Source organism: Pistacia vera, unplaced genomic scaffold (genome assembly GCF_008641045.1).
Source record: "Pistacia vera cultivar Batoury unplaced genomic scaffold, PisVer_v2 Contig200, whole genome shotgun sequence".
Lineage (NCBI taxonomy): Eukaryota > Viridiplantae > Streptophyta > Magnoliopsida > Sapindales > Anacardiaceae > Pistacia > Pistacia vera.
In genome coordinates, this window is record NW_022196003.1 from 2163893 (window position 1) to 2184640 (window position 20748).

Sequence of the window (20748 nt, forward strand, 5' to 3'; positions counted from 1 at the left end):
TCCTAAGGTGATGAAATGGTGTATGAAAATATCCTTTGTACATGACTTTAACCAATTATACCTGTGTAACCAAGCATAGTATTAATTTGAATCCAGTCATCAGGTAAAGGGTAATTTAGTAAAACGATACCTATGTAAATTATAATTACTGCAAACCAAACCACTACTTTATTATACAAACCCGGAGAAACACACATAGTATTTATTTATACCGAGTAACACATAGTATTTATTTATACTGAGTAATCCCCATCGACAATTTATCTCATTGGTAATTCTATATTTTTAGTAATAAACAAATCCTCGAAACAAACTCTAGAATGAGTATTTAAGTTTTATTATAAAGTTGGATTTCTAAAAAGAAATATAAGATTTCAAGGAAAGTCAATTAAATGGAGTTTTAAGTTAATAACTATTTATTATAATTTATTTAAAAAGTTTAACTCTTAGTTTTGATTATTTTTCTTAACGAAATGAATTTTATAAGGAAGAACCGAATATAATACTATGAAATTATAACACTATCCAGTTAAAATCAGTTGGTAGTTAAGTTTATACATGGCTTCTTCTTCAATGCCAAGCCGCAGTTTCTACTGCAACTCAGCTTCAACACCAACCACTCGTTCACCCTTATCTTCTTCTTCTTCTCTTTCATTCTTCAATGGCTACAATGGAATTTCACTCAAGACACCACCTTGGTCCACCTCATCAACAACTTACGCCAAGTTTGAGAAGTTCCAAGGTGAGGATCCTCTTGAAGACTCTTCTTTTCAAACACAACCACAAACAATTCAACAACAGGAACAAGAACAAGAACAAGAAGAAGAAGAAGATGACAGGTTCCATTGCCTTTAAGCTCTTTTTATATACAAGTGCTCATCTGGGTATTTTTTTTCTTCAGATTTTTATCTTGTTTCATCTATAAATGGTGTGCCTTTTGATGGAGGGTGATATCATTTTGACCTTTTGATCATTTATTGATTAGAGAGATTACTTTGATTCTTGTATAATTATGTAGATGACCCCATTTGCATGAACAAATTAAGAGAACAGTTCGTAAAGAATCTATAATTGGATGCTTTTATATACTGAGGGGTGAATATTCTGCTTTGTAAATCTTGCAAAACGTTTCAGATGTATAAACCCTAAACAACCTTGAAATTTTAGATGGATTTGGGAAGTTGATATGCTTTAATATAAAAGTTTCTTTGGGCTTGAAATGTTCTATCCAGATTGAAACATGGGGTAGAGTGATTGATGCCCTTCACTTGAGAAAAGGAGAAGCAAAAAAAATTGATGGTCTCTATTTGATGTTTCAGCTGCTTGCCTTCAGATTTGGAAGGTGCCGTCCGGCAATCAAGTGAAGCAAGTTCGTTGTTCGTTTCTTCAGGAGGAATGAGAGCCATAGTATGTGCCAAATATAAGAGTTAAAGAATCTGTGGTCTTCCTTTTTCTTCTGCTATGGATCATCTTTATGATACTACTTGACTAACAAAACGTTTGTAAATGATGTAGCCAGTACTTCTGCTAGTTTACAACAGTTTTGCAAAATTTATCTTGTTTCCAATCAGTGGATTCAGCTTTGACCTGTCCACAGTGAGCTAATACAATTTGTGGAAAGCGTTGTGTAGAGAAATTCTCCCTGAGGGATTCTGATTTTATGTTAGCTTGGGTTTATTTATTTCACTGTGTTTTTCTCTTTCTGTTTTCTAGTTCTTTCATTAGATTCTTAACTATTTTGCAGGTTGAGCTCTTGATCCCCCAGCTGCAGTTTCTAGATGACGAAGGAGCACAGAGTGAACTCTGGGAATTGTCTAGGACTTTTTTGGATACTCTTATTGAGGAAACAGGATGTCAGGTTAGTTTTAAGAGTTACTTTAAACAAGTATAGTTTGGAGGAACTACTTCCATTGATGCTAAAATATGAAAAAGCCTTGACAACTATCAATTTAAACTTCTGCCAAAACACAAAATAGAAGTGTGTTTTCTGTACTAATGTAAGATAGTATTATATGAACAGCTGAAGGTGCTCTTGCTTTCTTTATATTGTTTTTTAGCTTTTACTTATTCAAAATGTAAGCTCAGTTGCTAAAATGTTAAATATTGCATGTTAGAAAGTAAAAGCCATATTTCCAGATGCCGGTGCTGCTGCACTGCTAAAATATCGGTGGAAAGATGCTGCTTTTGGATTTTCCAGGTAACTTTCTACATATTGATGAGATGTAAATATATTATGTTTATGTTTTAGTTCATACTAATGTATCTAATAACTCACTAATATGCAATTCTTTTGTCTCATTATCCAGTTTAAGTGACCGAAAACCTGTGGAGAATGAAGATGAGATTGTTGTTATGGTTGTTCCTGACTATCAGATGTTGCAATATGTAGAGAAAATTGCATCAAATCTCTCCGATGATCCAGTATGAATCCTACTACCCCTTTCCGCATTAGAAACAACCCTTTTCAGTCATTTCTCCATGATGAAAGACACTGATTTTGGATATTAAAGGAAAACAATTATCTGCCATCTTTATTTTAACAAACTCTCATCCTACTCGATGAAAGGTGCTCATTTGTATCTTTATACCAGCAAGGTTTACATCATTCAGATAGTATCATGTCAGCTCAGCACCTTCAGCTGGCCGTATTTCCATTTAATTATTTCTTTTCCTCTATTGTCCAACTTAAGCTAGAGGGACAATCCTCCTTACAGTATTTCTTCATATATTGCTAGCCAAAGCCTCTGATCATGTGGAATCCGCGTCTCATCAGTGAGGATGTTGGAGTTGGGATTAATGTTCGCAACTTAAGGCGGTACTTTCTGAGGTAAGATTAGAATTATATGTTTTCGCATTCTAATTGCTTACAAACTTCATCTTTTGCAAAGGCTGTTGTTTGAATAGATTTCTTAAACTATTTAGCTTTAAATTTACAGTGGCCAATTCATACATTTTCTAATAATAATTTCATTAGTTTGCAAATTGTAAATTTAATTAACTTTATCATGGTTTATGTGCAGCACTTTCACTACAGTTTACTCGATGAGACCTCTGCCAACTGGTGCTGTGTTCAGATGTTATCCAGGGTAATGTTCATTTTACATTCTGATTAATTCCTTACATCTCCTCGACCTCGTCTGGTTTAGCTTCTGCAAAGTGAACCAGGCGAATTCTGTTTGTGCAAAACTCTAAAAACTCGACACCAGCACTTAATACATCCAATGCGTGCTGCAAAGACTTGATCTCATTTTAAGTTTTGAGTTTGCGACATTTCAGTTTCATGGTGCACACCATTGACTCTATCTGATAAGACTCTATTACCAATTCCCTCTTTTCTGATAATGAACCAGATTATGGAAGGTGTTTTATGATGATAAAGATAGGCCAAATAGGTATCTCCTAGCTAAAGAATTTATAAGCCGTCCGAATGCTGAAGACCTTGAGGTTAGTCACCACCAAAAATTTATGTTCAAACTAATTTACATTGGTACAGTTAAAGATTCTTGTTGAAGCCTTCGAGATCATATTAAAGTTCCATCAACTCTGTTTGATCCTTGCAGATACTATTTGGAGATGTAGAAGCAAACTCAGAGGACGGCCCTTCTTTGTTTAGTCAAGCAGCAAGCATTTTCTCCTCACTAAACCGATTCATGAAAGCCATCTCAAAATAGTTTTGTTCTTTACCACCCTCCTCCATTGGATTTGGGGTTAATGTTTTGCAATTTTATGCTTTGTTCCAGTCATTGTTTATTAGCACTAAACTACATTATGATGTATAATACAAGATTTTCACAATAGAATCTTGAGATATGCCTTCCTTTCTCTGGGCTCTTTTGTGCTGTTGCCAAAAATTTCCCCAGATAATGCATGATGTGGGAAATTTTTTTACATTTCCTGTCTCTAATTACACATAATCTTCATCACTACGTACATTTCATTATAAAAACTGTACTAATATAGAACCTCTTACAAGAATAATTTCTCCCCTCATCTTATGACCTTTTTATTTGAGAACAAAGCTAACTTCCGGCAACCAGATATGGGATCATATAGTCCAAGCATCACACTGATGCATTTTGATCTTTGGCTCAATTCTGGTATTGCTTACTTCTACCTAACATCAAAGAAGCATCGGCACTGAAATACAGAAAATGGACATCAACATCTCATTGAATTTGCTTCCATCTTCAAGTATTTGACCGTGATGTTGAGTACATGTCAAGTTTCTGAAGATAAGTTTTAACAGCACATAACTAGATGGTATCCAGAAGTCAGAACCAATCAACATGTTTGGAGGAAGTTTTGGGTTGCTTTTTTGGCTTTTGATACCGATTGTTCTCGAACTTAGCTTTAGTGATTAGAGAATAAAGCAAGTCTGCCTCAGCTGATATATCATAAGGCACATTCAAGATACTACAAAATCAAGATAAAGCATGTTAATACAAAGTAAGAATAAGCTTGTTAACAGAAGTAAATAACCAGCTATAATGTTGTTCATAATCACAATTAATTGTTTGTTTGCTTTATTAGCAGCTAAACGTTAAGTTGTACTATATGGTTATTTCAATCAAGTCCATAACACTGCACGTATAAAACAAGACTTGAAGGAGGTTCAAGAGATGACTACCTCTCAAGTAACTCCTCGAGAATAATTCTCTGGGAAGGCGTGACATAATGAATGCAACTTCTTGGGCACTGGCCAACTGCAAGCTGGACTTGGTAATCTTCACCATGTCCTGATCAAAATCGCACAAGGGCAGTTTCAGTTGAAAATATCATAGAATAATATACTCTTCATAACAATTACAAAAACTTAACTTACATTACATGATGATCACTTTTATGAACTAATTCACTAAGACTATAAAACAGTACAAGCTTATGCACTAGGAACTGAACAAACCTTGAGAAGTTGCCCTTGCAGTTCCAGTTGAGGAAACATATGTGAAAGCATGAGGAGCTGTTTTGACACATGAATATGGGCATCCTGCACATATATTGGCATGGTTGAGCGATCAGTAACAATAAAATAGAATCATAGAGAAGTTAAAACTGTGTAGACATGCTCATTCAAGTAGATTAAACTTAAAAGGATCCACAAAATCACAATCCATGACAGAGTAAAAATTGCTAGCTCGAATATGTCATTGAGAATTGTCTAATTGATGCTCACGAATTAGCCCCTTCACATCCAGGTATACATAAACAAAATATTTCACAAATTATATACTCAACAAATTTCTCTTCTAATGCTCAAGATGCGAAAGAATAGACCAGAAAAACATATAATGAAATCAACCGGTTAGAGTATCAAGTTAAACAATCTTCTGCTAAACTTCAGGGTTAGGTTGAACATAACAAATGAAGAAAAATCTTTTGTACCTCTGCCAACACAGAGAACCTCATTGACGAATATATCAAATGCTTCACATTCTGGATCATCAAAAGGATCTAAACATTCCCTACAAATGAATCTCCAACAATAAGCAATGCACACAACATTCTCTAAAAAACAAATTGAACAGCAATTTCACCTTTCAATGATTTCCGATCGGCTGTATTCCGATAACATCTGCACATATATATTATTTACCCACAACCACCAATGGAAAAAAAAAATATTTTTTAATATTCAGGTAAATATTGGTACCTCATAAGCTTGAATTACAAGTCTAATCATTGAATCAGAATCTTTCCCATCTCTATTCAAATCTGGATGGTATTGTTTAACCTTCATAAAAAAATAAAATAAAAAACTAATTGTCAATTCAAAATTTTGAAAATATTAAATTTAATCAATTGAAGTTGAGGGAAGATGATTGTACTTTGGAACGAAAAGCAGCTTTAAGCTCCGCGGCTGAGCAGCTTGGCTCGACGCCGAGAATGGCGTAAGCCGAAGAACTGGAGAGAGGAGAAGGAGGAGCGCTGTCTCCGGTTGTCTCTTTGCTGTTTCTTACGGTGAAGGTTTTAGAAGGGCAACGAAGTGGAGTCCTTGAGTGGGAGGGAAAGTTGTGACGGTTGGGTTTTGCAACTGCTTTTTGAATCGAAAGAATTAGAGGAAGCGAACTGTTGAGACACAAATGTTCCATTTTTTTTCTCAGGTTCTGGTGGTGGAGCCGTGGAGGGAGTTGCTCCGTTTAACTACATAACTGCCACTGGTTCACGAAGACTAAACTGAATAAAACAGTACCGTTTTGGTGAATAATATAGCTTAATTTAATAAAATTTTCATGATAATTAAAAAAAAATTAAAGCACTAACTTTTCCTATGTGAATATTATCAAATTTAATTAAATAATTATCCATTTTTTCATATTAATTGCCATTAACACATTCTTTAATGGGCTAACATATTATATTATCTCTACATTTGTAAAATGTTTTTATTCCCGAACCAGACCTTAACCCGATCAAAGGACCGACCCCTAGATCGGGTGATCCAATCAGTAAGTTTGATTGGTGATGTCAATATGACATAATAAAATTTTAAAACTCTAATCACTAGTTCTCTGACCTGGTGGTTGAACCAACGATTCAATACTATTCCGCCGATTCAACCCTAGGTCAATTCGGTCTACTGACTCAGTAGACCAGAATAGGGACCGGTTCCCAGTCGGTCTGGTCATGGTTTTTAAAACCCTGCATTCGTATAAAAGAAATATATTATATATATATTTATTTTCTCTTTTTAAAATTAATTATCATCACGATCGATGATATATTTATTCTAAGAAACAAATAAAAAATATCGTGATATGTTTGTTGTACCTTAAACTCTTTCGAGAAAATAGGAAGCAACCAAAATGGTAAGGAACAACTGTAATTCTCTCAAAAATCTCTATCCAACTGTAATTCAATTAGCAGTTAGTGAATCCAACAATTGGCTACTCCTTTTAATTTTGATCCAAATAATGAAGTATAAACCTCTTATCTGGTTGATATCCCTCATCAATCATGTGTCTAAACAACTCTGCTAGAACTTCATAAATGATCTCAGCATTTGGATGACTTCTATCATCAACAACAAAGCTATGGACTGCATTTTCTATCTCAATCCAACTAATACCAGTCTCTTTATCCACCCCCATTTCCTTCATTCTTCTAATAGTTCTTGCTCTTTCTCTCCATCTACCTTTGGATGAATATATATTCGCCAGTAAAATGTACGGTGCTGGGCTGTTGGGTGCAGCCAGAATTAACTGATCAGCAGCATATTTTCCCATTTCAGAATCGCCGTGAATGCTGCAAGCACCAAGTAAGGCTTGCCAAACCAGTAAATCAGGCTTCACGGGCAATCCTTCAATGAAGCTTTTAGCTTCGTTGAGAAGTCCTGCCCGACCCAACATGTCGACTACACATGCGTAATGCTCTGTCCTGGGACTGATTTTGTGAACTTCAGTCATTGATTTAAAGAATTCCATGCCCTTTTCAACTAGGCCAACATGGCTACAAGCATGAAGCAAAGAGAGAAATGTGACATCCGTTGGCTTGATACCTTCCAATCTCATCTCTTCGTACAACTCTAGTGCTCTAGAACCATTTCCATGACGAGCAAAAGCTGCAATCATGGTATTCCATGAGATTGAGTTCTTATCAGACATTCGACTGAAAACTTTGATTGACTCCTTCAAATCTCCACACTTGGAGTACATGTTGATCAGCCCATTGCTTACGAAGGGATTAGAGGTGAAGCCTCTTTTAACAATCACGGAGTGAATTTGCTTACCGAGACCCAAAGAAGTATCAACACCAAATACCCCAAGAACAGCTGAAACCATATTTGGATCAATCTCAATTCCTGCCTTAACCATTTTCACGAAAAATTGTATCGCTTCATCCTCAAACTTATTTTGTGCAAACCCCACAAGAATTACAGTCATCGAAACCTCATCAAGTTCCTCAGCTGACTCAAAAACCCGCCAAGCATCTTCCACACTTCCACATTTCGAGTACATGTCCATCAGTGCACTCTCGATGCGCACATCCGACTGACTCCCCAACTTCCACAGAATTCCATGGATTTGACGCCCTTCCCTTAATGCCTGTAAACCCGAACATGCCATCAGTGAGCTCAAGTACGTTAGGAAATTTGGATTAACCGATCCACAACGCATTTCTGCAAACAACTTCAAACTATCATCATACAACTGATTTTGCACTAGCCCAGAAATAACAGCTGTCCAAGTAATTACATTCCTTTCTCTCATCTCACCAAAAACCTGCCTCCCTAAACCACAACTCCCACATTTAAAATATGAAGTAATCAACGCATTACCAACTGTTACCTCTTGCTCATACCCACTTAAAACAACTAAACAATGTATAATTTTAGTGACAAAACTATACTCCTGTATATCACAAGCCGATAACATTGTAGTAAAACTAGCTTGATCTAACCAATCAAAACCTAATTCAAGCAATCTCTTAAAGTACCCAAAACCAGTATCAAAGTCCCCATCTCTCAAAAACCCAGATATCATTATATTCCACGACACTGTATCTCTAATCGGCATTTCGTCGAACAATTTAACGGCATCATTTATGGGACCACATTTTGTATACAAAGACAAAAGAGAGTTCCAAATAACGGCAACATTATGAATGTTACATTGGTTCTGGACGTCAAAATACTGGGGGCCTTTGACGAAGAAGGCGTGAAGAGAAGGACCCATATAAAACTGGCCGTCTTTTGCAGAAACAGATAAGAGGTGGCTGATTTGTACATGGTTGAGGACGTGTTTTGCAGAGCTTGAATATGGGTGTTGAGAGGTTGTTTTGGTTTTGAGTGGAGAAAAGAGAGAAGACAAAGAAGGGTGGCGGGAGTTTAGTTGGTGAAAGACCCATTTGGATTTCATCCATGAAAATGAACCAGAGATGCAAAAGCTGTTTTGAGAAAGTAACGGATAATAACTAATAACTAAAAAAGTACACAAAAAGCAGAATTGAAGTTTTCATTTCTTTTATTATCTTGGATAGAATTTTAAGAATAATATTAGGTAATTAAATAGGAGAATATTATGAGGTAAAATTTAAAAATTTTAAAAAACCTCATAGGTTTGCTAATTTAACTAAACATTCTAATATATAAAAAATTTGTAAAATAACAAAAACACCCCCACTACTTGCAGTGCCAAATTTCGACCACCACCATCGGAATCTGACCGAAAAATTACGTAATGATACATACCAGTCAGATCTAAAGGATATGACATCGATATGACCTTTTTCGACCAGATCTACAGCCAAATGTGGCTGTCGACAGCCGCAAAAGTCCATCTTTGGCTAACAGCCAAAGCCGTTGTCGATCAATAATGGTCATTTCTTTGACCGTAGCTGAAGGCCAGATCGCTAAATTACCGACCAGTTCCAATCGTGGTGTAGACCGTTGTGATAGATTCCGACTACCACCAACGTTGATTGCCGGAATCTGACAAATATGGGTTGGTGAAAGTGTTTTTGTTAATTTTTAAACTTTTTTTTCTGAAGATATTTAATGAAATTAATAAATTTAAGAGGTCTAAAAATAATTAAAAAAATATAATAATATTTTTCAAATAGTGTACCAAACAATATTTGAGGAATATGATTCAAAATATGAGTAAAAATATGGAACCAAACGCACCAAAACTTTTACTATTGTTTCAATATATTTTTTTTTACCTACGAACTAATTATTAAATTTTTGCATTACCGTACTTTCGATGAAAGAGATTCATGAAATTTTCATAAATGGGAAAATATTGGCTCCGTTTGATTCATTTTTTTACACTTTTGAGAAATTTTTTTTTTAAAAAGTTAAAAACAAGTTGAATTGGACAGGTATTATGATGTAAGATTTAAAAATTAATAAAATACCCTCTATGTTTGTTTATTTACTAAACACCCCTATAATAAAACATTAAAAGTTAACAAAAACACTCCTAACCCACCCATTGAATATGGACAGCCAGCCACCACCGCCGGAGAGTGGTCAGAGTGTTTTTGTAATTTTTTAAAAAAATATTTGGGGATGCTTAGTTAAATTAACAAATTTAAGAAGTTTAAAAGAAATTGAAAAATATAAAATAATATTTTGAAAATATTAACATTTTACTGTTTAACTTTTTCGGGAACACTGACAATAGTTTCCCAAAAATGAAACAAAGGAAGCCATTATTATTCTAAAATTTGTCAGAAATCTTGTCTCTTCCATAATAAAAAGAAATAGATTTTTGACAAATTCTGAGAGATTCAAAACTAGTTGCTGTATAAGTAAATTCAACATTAACTAGCTTCTCTACTCTTCCTGTATCGCCTACAAGATATAACCAATTGTATTTATGTAGAAAACAAAAAAATCATCGCATTTGTCCAAGCCAACTTATACACACCTCAACAATCCTCAAGAGAGACTAGCGCAATAACTCACCGTCACAACCCCACGTGCCCACACTTAAATTGTAAATGCTCAGATAAAAAATCGAAAAATCGAACCTAAGACTACGCATCACAATAATCATATCTTTTCATTCCATTTCTTTAATCAAATAACCATTCAATAAATATAATATGGATGAATAAATAGAGTAAAAGCAAACAAAAGATCGATCACTTTGATCTTTCAATGTTAAACGCTGTCCATCTGTAAACTTTACTTACAATTGAAACCAAGATAAAATGAAAAACAACCGTTCTAGATATGAGGACATTTTCTTGAACACAGTGAAACAAATAAATAACAAACTCAAATTTTCCTCCAATTGCCGACGTTATTTTCCCTTATACCAGAGAATTTTCAGTAATAAATATTTCACCAGGAGCAAGAAAGGGCAATTATTCATTTATTTATTTGTATAAAAGTTGAGCCTCAATTCTGAAACCACGGAGAGATCAGATTTTGCAAGCTACAAAAGCAGAGAAGAATTCTTACCAGCTTAGAATATAGTATGTCCAACATGGTAGTTCCAGCCTTGGAGCGTTACTCGAGGGGTGACACCGTGAGGAACCTCAAAAGTGATCTTGATGGGTATCTGTTCACCGGGCACAAGTGAAAAATAGTTGTCTGAGTAATGAACTGGAAGAATTCTTGTGTCTTCGCCTTCCTTGTGTTCTCTACTTGAGGCATGAATGGAAAAATGAAGGAAGAAAGCAACTCCTTCGTCAGTTCCATTCAGTTCAGCAACCTTTAAGTTGTCAGTGTCCTTTGTAAAACGGCTGCATATTCTCCTGAAGAAACCAGCTTCTTGCTTTTCCTCAACTTTACGTGCAGCAGCTTCTGTCGAAGCCATATCAAAATCACCATCAGCAATTATAGGAGCGAAATTATTTTTATATGTCAAACTTTCAGATTCCGTTTTCTTCGATTTGTTCTGCACGTGCATTTCAATTTCATAAGTGGACCCTTTCATAAAAACCTTTGATGTTATCTTGAGGGGTATCTTTCTCTTCCTGTATGGCTCCAACAGCTTGTAATCTCCACCAGGTAGATGCAACCAGTAGAAGTTCCGAGATATAATGCTGTAATCGGACATTTTGTAGAGTTTGAGAAGAAGAAAGTAGACTGGCTTTGGGTTTTTAGACTTGGGATACTTCATCTCGCAAATGGGTACTGTTTTCTTCTGTTGCACAGAAAGCTTATCATTAACTTTGTAATATGGGCATGCTCCTTCTAGATCCCACACTGATGCTTCAATAGCCACGTCAGAGAGTTCTTGTGATGTAGTGTTAACAACCTGTCAAAATAATAAATCAGTATGCATTTCCAACCCATCTTAAATCGACAATGTAGCTGACCCTTGGTGTATTATGGATATGAATAATAAAAAAATTGATTATTCTAAAAATTCAATTTAGAATAATCAACTTTAACTGTAAGTTCTGTAGAGTCTAGTTACCTCAATATAATATGAAGAGAGGTTCAGCTGGACATGAATTGGCTCTGCAGCACATCGAACGCCATAGAATCCAGCATTTTGGTCATGGAGATGATCATAAAACTGACCTCTAAGACCTGTCCATGGATTCTGAGTCTTCCAAATCAAGAAACCAGTGTATTTGCTCCACATGCGAGAAGTCCAGCCCTCCAGTAGAGCTCTATATTGAATGTAGTTGACAAGTTGAGCCTGTGAAGGTCGTTCCAGACAAGTAAGTGGCATAACCATAAGGTAAAAGTAACTTGAATAAATGAAGATTTCTATAATACCTTCAAACAAAAATCATCGAGGTCCTTTGGCAATCCATACAGTTCAATCTGATCATGAACCTTGCCTGGTTTTGAATAAGGAATGTATTTATGGTATGTCCAAGTAGGGTTTGGAACTTCTTCTATGTAACCATCAGAATTCTTTTTAAACACTGGAATTTGCCATCCTTCTGGAGGCATGGTTGCTCTGATGGTGGCTGCAACTGGGATTCCCACACTACCAACCTCAGGATTGAATCCATACTGGTAAAAACTATCCTTAAAAAAGTCTTCAGGATATTGGATTTCATAAGGACCATCAGTCCAGTTCCCCTTTCCATCTGCAAAGCCATCCCACATAGATCCCCGGACATAAATGCGGGTACCATCAAGATATTGGCTAGGATCACTGGCTGCCAGGGGCAAATCTGGCATAGAATTCTCAGTTTCACCGGAACTCTCAAAATAAGGATGGAGTTTCAGGTCATTCTTTAAAGCATCATTGAGGTCTTTTGGTGGAACCTGTTCATTTCCACCCACCCAGAGTGCAAGACTGGCATGGTTCCTGAGAAGCTTGACAGTATCTCTTGCACATAGCATAAATAGGTCATGATCAAGGGGACCATTTGGGTTTGATACTGGGATACCTCTTCCATCCACATCTCCGGTAATCCAAAACTCTTGCCAGACCTACATAAATTAAATCCTATAGATGGTTAAATTCATCCACAAAGATTTTGTTGCCCGTTACCTTTGAATACATTGGTCCAGCTATCCAGCACTAGATATTTATTACAATCTATAAAATAAAGTATTGACATTGAGTAATGCTACACTTACATCACTCTTTTACACAATTTTCATTACATCATGATGTGACATATGTCACAACCACACAAATTTTTAATTATTTTAAATTTTTAATATTATAATAGAATTTATATAGTTGTAGCATATGCCACATCATGATGTTTACAAAATGGTGTAAAAAAATGATGTAAGTGTAACATTACTCATTAACATTTATCCCCAAAAGAGGGACAAGGAAAAGAAGTAACTCCTGATAAAATTCTTAACAGATGTGAGACTTCATCTCCAGCATTTTTCTTTCAGTCATACTAATTAAGAAATTCCCCTTACTAATTATAAATTAGATTATAGGTCACAGTAGATAACTCACATCAATGTTCTCAATTTAATTTCATAGTGGCAATGACCATCAATGCATTAATTTCAGAGATCAATATATCATCCAGCTCATAAAATTCCAAGCATCAAAACATTCTCAATTACTTTATATATTTTATAAATTAAAGAAAAATAAGCCTCTTCTTTCACTGTCCTAACCAGGAAAGATTCCATAAATATAGAAGAGAGCATTCTTTATTTTTAGAACTCTTGACAGAAGTATTCTATCACAAGACAGCTGGTTCCCTACCAAAACAATTCCAATGATATTGTGCCCTTGGCAATCCCCATGGTTTGGCCCCTGCTACCCTACCCTAATAAAAGAGTCAACCACCCTCCTTATTTGTGCAGCAGGGCTTCACTGACAAGCACTTTTGCATTTTGGTCAATCCACATGGATCTCAACAGAAATCCTGGGATAAAGGTGAACTAACAATTCTACTACTCATCAACTTAGATACTGCAGAAGTTGATCAAACTTTACCCAAATCGTCCCCACCCTAATCCACACAAACAAAAAGACAAGCAAATATTTCACAGAGAGGGACAGCATATCTTACCAGCAATCCATAAATATCACAATAATGATAAAACTCCGGCCTCTCAGCCAAGCCTCCAGCCCAACAACGGATCATGTTTAGATTCATATCTGCATGGAACTTGATGTCTGTTCTATAACGTTCTTTAGAAAGCCGTAGTAACCCATCTGACAAAATCCAATTACCACCACGAATAAATATAGGCTGCCCATTGACCTTGAACAACCTGTCAAGAAGAGAAGTGCAGTTTAGAAAACGTGTATAGACAGTTAACATCAGAAGTACATCCATTGACGAGATTGCAGAATAAACTATACCTTCCACCTGTGGCATTATCAATGTAGGACTCTATTTTGCGGAACCCAAATAGATGGCTCCATGAATCAGATTTTCCATATCCCTTTACCTCAACACTAATCTGAACATTGTATAATGCTTGCTTTCCCATGCCATTTGGCCACCATAAATTGGGCTTGTAGAAAAACAGCTGCCAATTCACATTGTTAGCACATGAAGACTATTGGCTTCCTGATTACATAAATGAAAGTTAGTGGAACCTGAGAAAAGTGGAGGCTCCAAACAGTTGAGTATTCATTTATTATACACATTCTAATTTCTAATGAAAATTTTATGCATAAAATTAAAAGGTTGGTAATCATGTTTTCATACCTTAAAAAATCAATAAAGAAAGAACGCAGTAAAAGTTCAACAAAAGCATGCTGTAACATTCTTGTAGCTCAGTCTGGCTTCTTCATTTGCTCACAAGTTTTCTACATGCCTACTTATTCGCTCTATGTGAAACGGGCACATTCTCTTGTATAAACTTCATCTAAGATTGAAAATTACCTTTACGGTGGCAAAGAGACATAACAAAACCCTTTCATACACTAAGCTCGACAAAGTCACATAAGAACACTGACCTGAGGAAAAGTATACTGTACACGTGCTCCAGGATGGATCAACATATGTTGAGTCTGAAGATGCTCCACTAAGCAAACATCTCCTTCCAGTTCTGTGGTCACTTGGATGTTCAAGGAACACTCAGCAACCCATTTGCTTCTGTTCTCAAATTCAGTTGTGGCATGCAGATAGACCCTTTTGTAATTGTCAAAAAATGACGAAACCAAGTGGGGATCGATTATTTTCACAGGCTGCAGCAAATGGTAATGCATCAGTGAACTAGATCAAATACTGTTATTTCTGATTCAAATAATCGAAGCACCAACAGCACTTGATAACTTTACTTTTACATAACTGCATAAAAAAATTGTGCAATTTTTTTGCAGGGAACTATGTTAAGATATGATGAATATTGAGTATAATTTTCTTTAAACAAATATAATTAGGATCAGTAATAGTTATTTGTTTCCTTCCAGTACCCCACTGAAATCAGATTTCAAAAATCTTTAGCCAATCTAAGAAATGCTTAGATAGATGAGATTGACAACATTTCATTTTAAGTCCATACAAATAACATCATAACAAAAAAAAGAAAAGTTGAATGCTATAAAGGCAAGCATTATAATTGACGACAATAATTAAGAAAGGAACTTAAATATTATTATAAGACTCACCCCTGTGACAGAAATTGACACTTCATCCCATATGCCGGTATTCCTATCCCTGGAAGATCAGTTCCGTTAGGTATCAAAATTTTATTTATTTCAGCTTTAATTTATCCTTACAACCATAACATGCAAATAAAAAAATATGAGAAATATTTTTTCAGAAAAAAATTTAAGAGAGAGAGGGGACTAAATTACACTAGAGGATCTATGTATACTTTTAATGCTTTAGACTGAAGTTTTAGAATGAAAAAAAAAATATGTAGTTTTTGGATCAGTACATCACCTTATGGAAACATAATACATAACAGAAACAAGAAGTATCAAATCAGAAATCACACTCTTTAGTCTCAAAGTACAGAACTGTTACCTTATTGGAGCCATCCAATCCCAGCCCTCCACGTATTGTGTTGCAACATCTTTTCCAATCTAACAAAGAAATGATTGACAAAAACCTTTTCAGTCATCTATCTTAATTGGGAAGTAGTCTTTTTGTATATTTTTGTTCTCTTTTGCTTTATATGAATTGACATTGATTTTGCAGTCATAGGTTAAGAGTTGTTCAGCGTACAGATTGTAGAGTTCCTTTTAATTTTCACCAAGGATGTTCCCAGTTTTGTTGGAGACCTTGTTCACTTTTTATACCTCATTTTATTCAATACAAACCTTCAATGTTTTTTTATCCAAAAAAAAAAAAAAACAAAAGAAAGAAAGAGAAAATGACATTTGCGCATTACACTCATATTTCATTATGAAACACTAAGTTATAACCTGAATTGTCTGAGATCAAATATACAGCTATGATTCTGCAAAAAGATGATTACCTCATGATCCCCACCTTGCCCACCCTCAGGAGGAATTCGCCCAGGATGATCAGGAGGGTGTATAAGAACAGCTAGCAAGTTTTGACCATCAGGATGCAAAATATCAGTAACATCAAGAGAATGTCTTCTAAACATTCCTTTTGGGAGAACCTTTTTGTGACCATTTAAGTATAGTTCACCCGAGTAGTTTATTGCACGAAAATTCAGATCCAACTGCTGTTCCCCTAACTACAAAAAGCCGGCTAGAAACAATCACTTACAGAAGAAAAATGAAGATGAAAATATTTAGAACTATAGCAAAGTCTGAGAAAGTATGTCTCAGTTGAAATGTTAAAATCACACAGCAATTCGTTAATTATATAACTAAGGTAGTATGTTACTTCAACTTTGACTCAAAATCAGAGACATCATTACATTTAATTTTTAAATAAAAAGTATTGGTGAAAGCGTTATAACAAGTAAAAATTTTCGGGCATACGAACAATAAACAAAATTATACTATTCAATGAAATAATTCACAATACTCTCTAAAAGTTTAGTAAATCATATGTCTAAGCAATACATACCAGCTTACACTGAAAAGTTGTAAAAAACCAGAAAGTGTAAAATTCCCTTCCAGAATCGGCTATATCTACAATCGTCTCATTCTCCAATCCATAAAAAGGATCGGGCACAACTTTATTCTTTACAAGGGTTCCCAAAACACTGCCAATGAGATCATTGTTAGCTGTGGTAAGTAAACTATTGCCATGTATATAATAAATAAACTCAGGCTAAGATGTGAAACCAGAGACAAATGAATATCATGAGCAAGAAAACCAATAATCCATATTTCATGTTTGCAAGCACGTCATGGTACCAGCTAGCTTAGCTAGTGAGATTTATTTTAGTGGTATAACTGCAAGGGTTTTGGGGATCCAATCTTGCTCTCCATAAGGTTCCTGTTTCTTTCAATGGCTTTTAAAAATAGAAAATTTCCAAAGTTCTTCTACATATATCAAAATTCTTCCCCTGGTCTTGCAAGCTTTCAAGCACCATACCGTATGTTGTCCAGCCTAACGACAGTATGATCTAGCAGATAGTACTCCACAATATGCTAGGAAGTTTAATGCATCGAGGGATACCTTTGTTAGTGCGACCAATTATTTGCATAGTGTTGTAAATGTTTTAAAATATAGAAATTTTCAAAAAATAAATAAAAAGTAAACACTTCAAATGTAGTGATATTGGCTAAAAACCAGTTTTAAAATCTCAGCTGATATTGATTCCACCAGAAATTAGAAGTTAGACAGTAAATCTAACAAGAAACATATTCATCCAATGTAATATCAAAATAATTATCACAAAATCAGAATTATCAATACTAAAAAAGAAACTTTTCATTAACCTTTCCCCTTTTTCACCAAACTTGGCAAACCCCCTAGTTTGAAAGTCAGAAAAACTCCCTAGAGTCTTCATGAGCCCCAAAAATTGTCAGAGATCTTCCCAAAGTTTCGTATATGTTCTAAGAAATCTTCTCTTTTCAAATTAAGGGGGTTTAACTGCAATTATACCAAACTTTAGGAGAGGTCAATGAAATTTTAACCCGCTAAAGACTTTAAGATTAGATTACTTTTATCATCATCATCACCTTACCCCTCTAAAGATATCATTCAAATTAAGTGACACAAAACGAAAAAAAAAATGTTGAACTAGTTATCAAACTTTTCCACTTGTGCATCAGAATTCTCCATGTTTCTACTTAAATTGCAATATAGTACTAAAAGATTAAAGAACTATCAGCCAACCATATGCAACATCCACACGTGTGCAACACAATTATCTAATTATTAAATTTCTACTCGCCATTTTAATATTGCACGAAGAAAAAGGGAAATTAAAGAATGATCAACTGAACAAGCTAAGTCAACGGAGTCGATTAAACAAATCAAACAGAACATCAATTGAAACGATTAATGAATGTCATTCAAATTAAAATGACACAGTATACTAAAATATAAATCCTTGATATCAAACTTTCACACGTGCCAATTTCTATTAAAATCTTCAACATTGCAGCAAAAAAGAATTAAAGCATATGATCAGGCAAACAAGCAGAACCAAAGTCAATGAAAGCTTCAACGCGGAAACGACAATTCGTATAAACCGAATCAAAGTTAAGCAAACAAAATGTGACAGAGTATATTACGTTCCGGGGACAGCGGCCTCCATCCACGGCGCGGTGGACTTTGTCGGTGGGTGAGTAGTGGTGAGCTGAGTGCCGGTGAGCTGAATCTCGGTCGATCTGGCGGCGAGCCATCCGGAATCAAGCTTAGTTTTACCAATCTCCGCCGTCAAGACTCGTCTCATCGACTCGGTGGAGTCCATGAGAGAAATGAAATGACTTTGCTGAATGCTGTCGCGAGAATCGCGAAGAACCTGTTGTTTATGGTCTTATTGAGTTGACTCAGTTGGGTAAAAAGACAGCGATCGATCACTTATCATTTAAAACTATAAAAATTGGATTTGCCTTTGTTTTCGTCACGCGCCTTCTGTCCGTTGAGACGGCTATTTCAAGTAAATACTTTTTTTTTTTTAATACAAAAATAAAATAAAACAAAACACAAAATCCCTTTTGCCTTTTTACTTTTGTACTTGAGTTCAATTTCGGAGTAAATAAGAAAAAAAAAATAATGAAAAACGTTTTTATATCATATTATCTGTAAATTAAATGTAGCATATCATATTTTCATTGATGTTTATCCACAAATTCTTTATAAAAAATAACTATAATCTAAATCCTCTGATGTATATCCTTACCAATAAACCCCCTATGGTTTTGGATACTGTTATCAACCCCTTGTCATTTATTAAACGTTAGTACGTCACCATTAGGGGTGTTAAAAAAAATACAGAAATTGAACCGAACTGAAGTTACTGAACCAATAACCAACTGGTTTTCTAGTTATCCAAAAAACCAATTCGGTTTTGGTTCAAAGAAATACAAAAATCAATTTTCTAATTCGATTACCAGTTTATAAGAATATGAGAATCGGTTAACTGAAACAAGTTTTATAAACTGATTTATTATAAAAATATTAAATAAAAAATTATTGTTTATTATAAAAAAAATTAAATTAAAAATATATATAAAATATTAAATTAAAATCGATTCAAACCGTTTAGTCGGGTTTTCCCTTAACTAGTTTGGTTTCAGTTCAGAACAATTCCTGAACCGAAAAATTGGTTCGGTTCACAAAATCGGTTAACCAGTTTTGAACACCCCTAGTTATTACTTCATTGTTAGGGTGTGTTTGTTTAGGGTTAATATCTTATTACTCTAGTAAAGTCATCTTATATTACTAACATTATTATGTTTAGCTATTAAGTAAAAAAATTTATCAATAATCCTCCAATACCATATAGTAATTAGTAATTATTGTAGATTATATAGATGGTCATCTGAATACCACTATTTTCTTATGTATTATAAAATTAGTTACAATTTTACCCCTAACTAATAAAATTTTTGGATAGTTGTTTTGAAAACAATTTGCAAGAATATTTATGGACCATTTTATCCTTATACACAAGATTTTAAGACATTATTACCCTCATACTTCAACCAAATTACTTGAGACTACAACTGGATGTGGCCACCATTGTCGGTCGACATTGCTGGAATGGCACACAACCCGGTCGGATATGGTTAGTTGTGCGCCGATTTGGCCTTTTCTGGCCAAATCTATTCTAGCCTTTTTTTTTTTTTTTTTGCCAGATCCCCGACCATGGATTTGAAAATGTCAGATCAATGCACGATCAACCGACCAGATCCAATTGATCATGCACCGTTCTAGCGATTGTCGATTGAGACCGGTGATGGTGGTTGGAGACTGATAGTCGTCTTGGGTGGTTGGGGTGTTTTGACTCATTTTTAAACTTTTATTGTGGCTAGGGTATTTTAGCAAAATCTCAAATGTAAGGGGTTAAAAATAATCTAAATAATAAAGAATAATAATATTAACAAAGAAAGACAATTTAGCCATCTATATAACATATCTACTAATTTATTCCTCCCAATCAAATATATCAATATAACATTCCTACTAATTTATTCTTATTTAACCAAATATATGAAATATAACATTCTCAATAATCTTAAAAAGTTATTCATCTTCCCATTAATATAACATTCTCAGTAATACAACATTTCATAAATCACACGTCTCCTTATTTTTTAAAGAAAATGGGTAAAAGAGTAAATGGTGTATAACTAAAATAAGAAGGAAAAAAAAAAAAAAAAAACCCTAAAATATAAAAATAAAGTGTCATCCTAGCCCTTATTTTCTGTTTTGTTTTTGGCCGATAATGAACGGATTTTATGACAGGTGAAGGTGAGTGGGGCGGTGGGAGGCGAGTGCCCTTTTTTTGTTTTTTTTTTTTTTATTTTCTGTTTGGCCAATTATAAAAGCAGGAGAAAGAGGGGAGGCTTT

The 20748-nt window shown here is 34.8% G+C and overlaps 3 protein-coding genes across 4 annotated transcripts; 1 reads left to right on the forward strand and 2 right to left on the reverse strand.

Moving 5' to 3' along the window:
* The first annotated feature begins 563 nt into the window (after nucleotides 1-563).
* Nucleotides 564-3822, forward strand: LOC116128601. 2 transcript variants are annotated; one of them, XM_031414348.1, is made up of 9 exons: nucleotides 564-839; nucleotides 1320-1407; nucleotides 1745-1858; nucleotides 2115-2197; nucleotides 2307-2421; nucleotides 2736-2827; nucleotides 3021-3086; nucleotides 3351-3444; nucleotides 3561-3822. In XM_031414348.1, exons 1-9 carry the CDS (start codon nucleotides 574-576, stop codon nucleotides 3669-3671), a joined length of 1029 nt encoding a protein of 342 aa, XP_031270208.1. In that variant the 5' UTR covers nucleotides 564-573; the 3' UTR covers nucleotides 3672-3822. The 2 variants fall into 2 exon arrangements, with proteins under 2 accessions (XP_031270208.1, XP_031270209.1); XM_031414349.1 differs by having other exon boundaries at nucleotides 833-884.
* Nucleotides 3823-3956: 134 nt separating this feature from the next.
* On the reverse strand, nucleotides 3957-8877 carry LOC116128520 (pentatricopeptide repeat-containing protein At3g05340-like). Its single transcript, XM_031414228.1, has 8 exons — nucleotides 6917-8877; nucleotides 5826-6139; nucleotides 5651-5731; nucleotides 5535-5572; nucleotides 5383-5462; nucleotides 4904-4987; nucleotides 4628-4736; nucleotides 3957-4413 (listed from the first exon to the last, which is right to left on the reverse strand). Exons 1-8 carry the CDS (start codon nucleotides 8853-8855, stop codon nucleotides 4272-4274), a joined length of 2787 nt encoding a protein of 928 aa, XP_031270088.1. The 5' UTR covers nucleotides 8856-8877; the 3' UTR covers nucleotides 3957-4271.
* Nucleotides 8878-10799: 1922 nt separating this feature from the next.
* Nucleotides 10800-18746, reverse strand: LOC116128562 (mannosylglycoprotein endo-beta-mannosidase-like). Its single transcript, XM_031414299.1, has 11 exons — nucleotides 18465-18746; nucleotides 16843-16981; nucleotides 16277-16504; nucleotides 15823-15881; nucleotides 15462-15510; nucleotides 14808-15038; nucleotides 14205-14374; nucleotides 13909-14113; nucleotides 12182-12850; nucleotides 11874-12101; nucleotides 10800-11711 (listed from the first exon to the last, which is right to left on the reverse strand). The coding sequence occupies exons 1-11, from the start codon at nucleotides 18641-18643 to the stop codon at nucleotides 10914-10916; spliced, it is 2955 nt and encodes a 984-aa protein (XP_031270159.1). The 5' UTR covers nucleotides 18644-18746; the 3' UTR covers nucleotides 10800-10913.
* Nucleotides 18747-20748: the final 2002 nt, after the last annotated feature.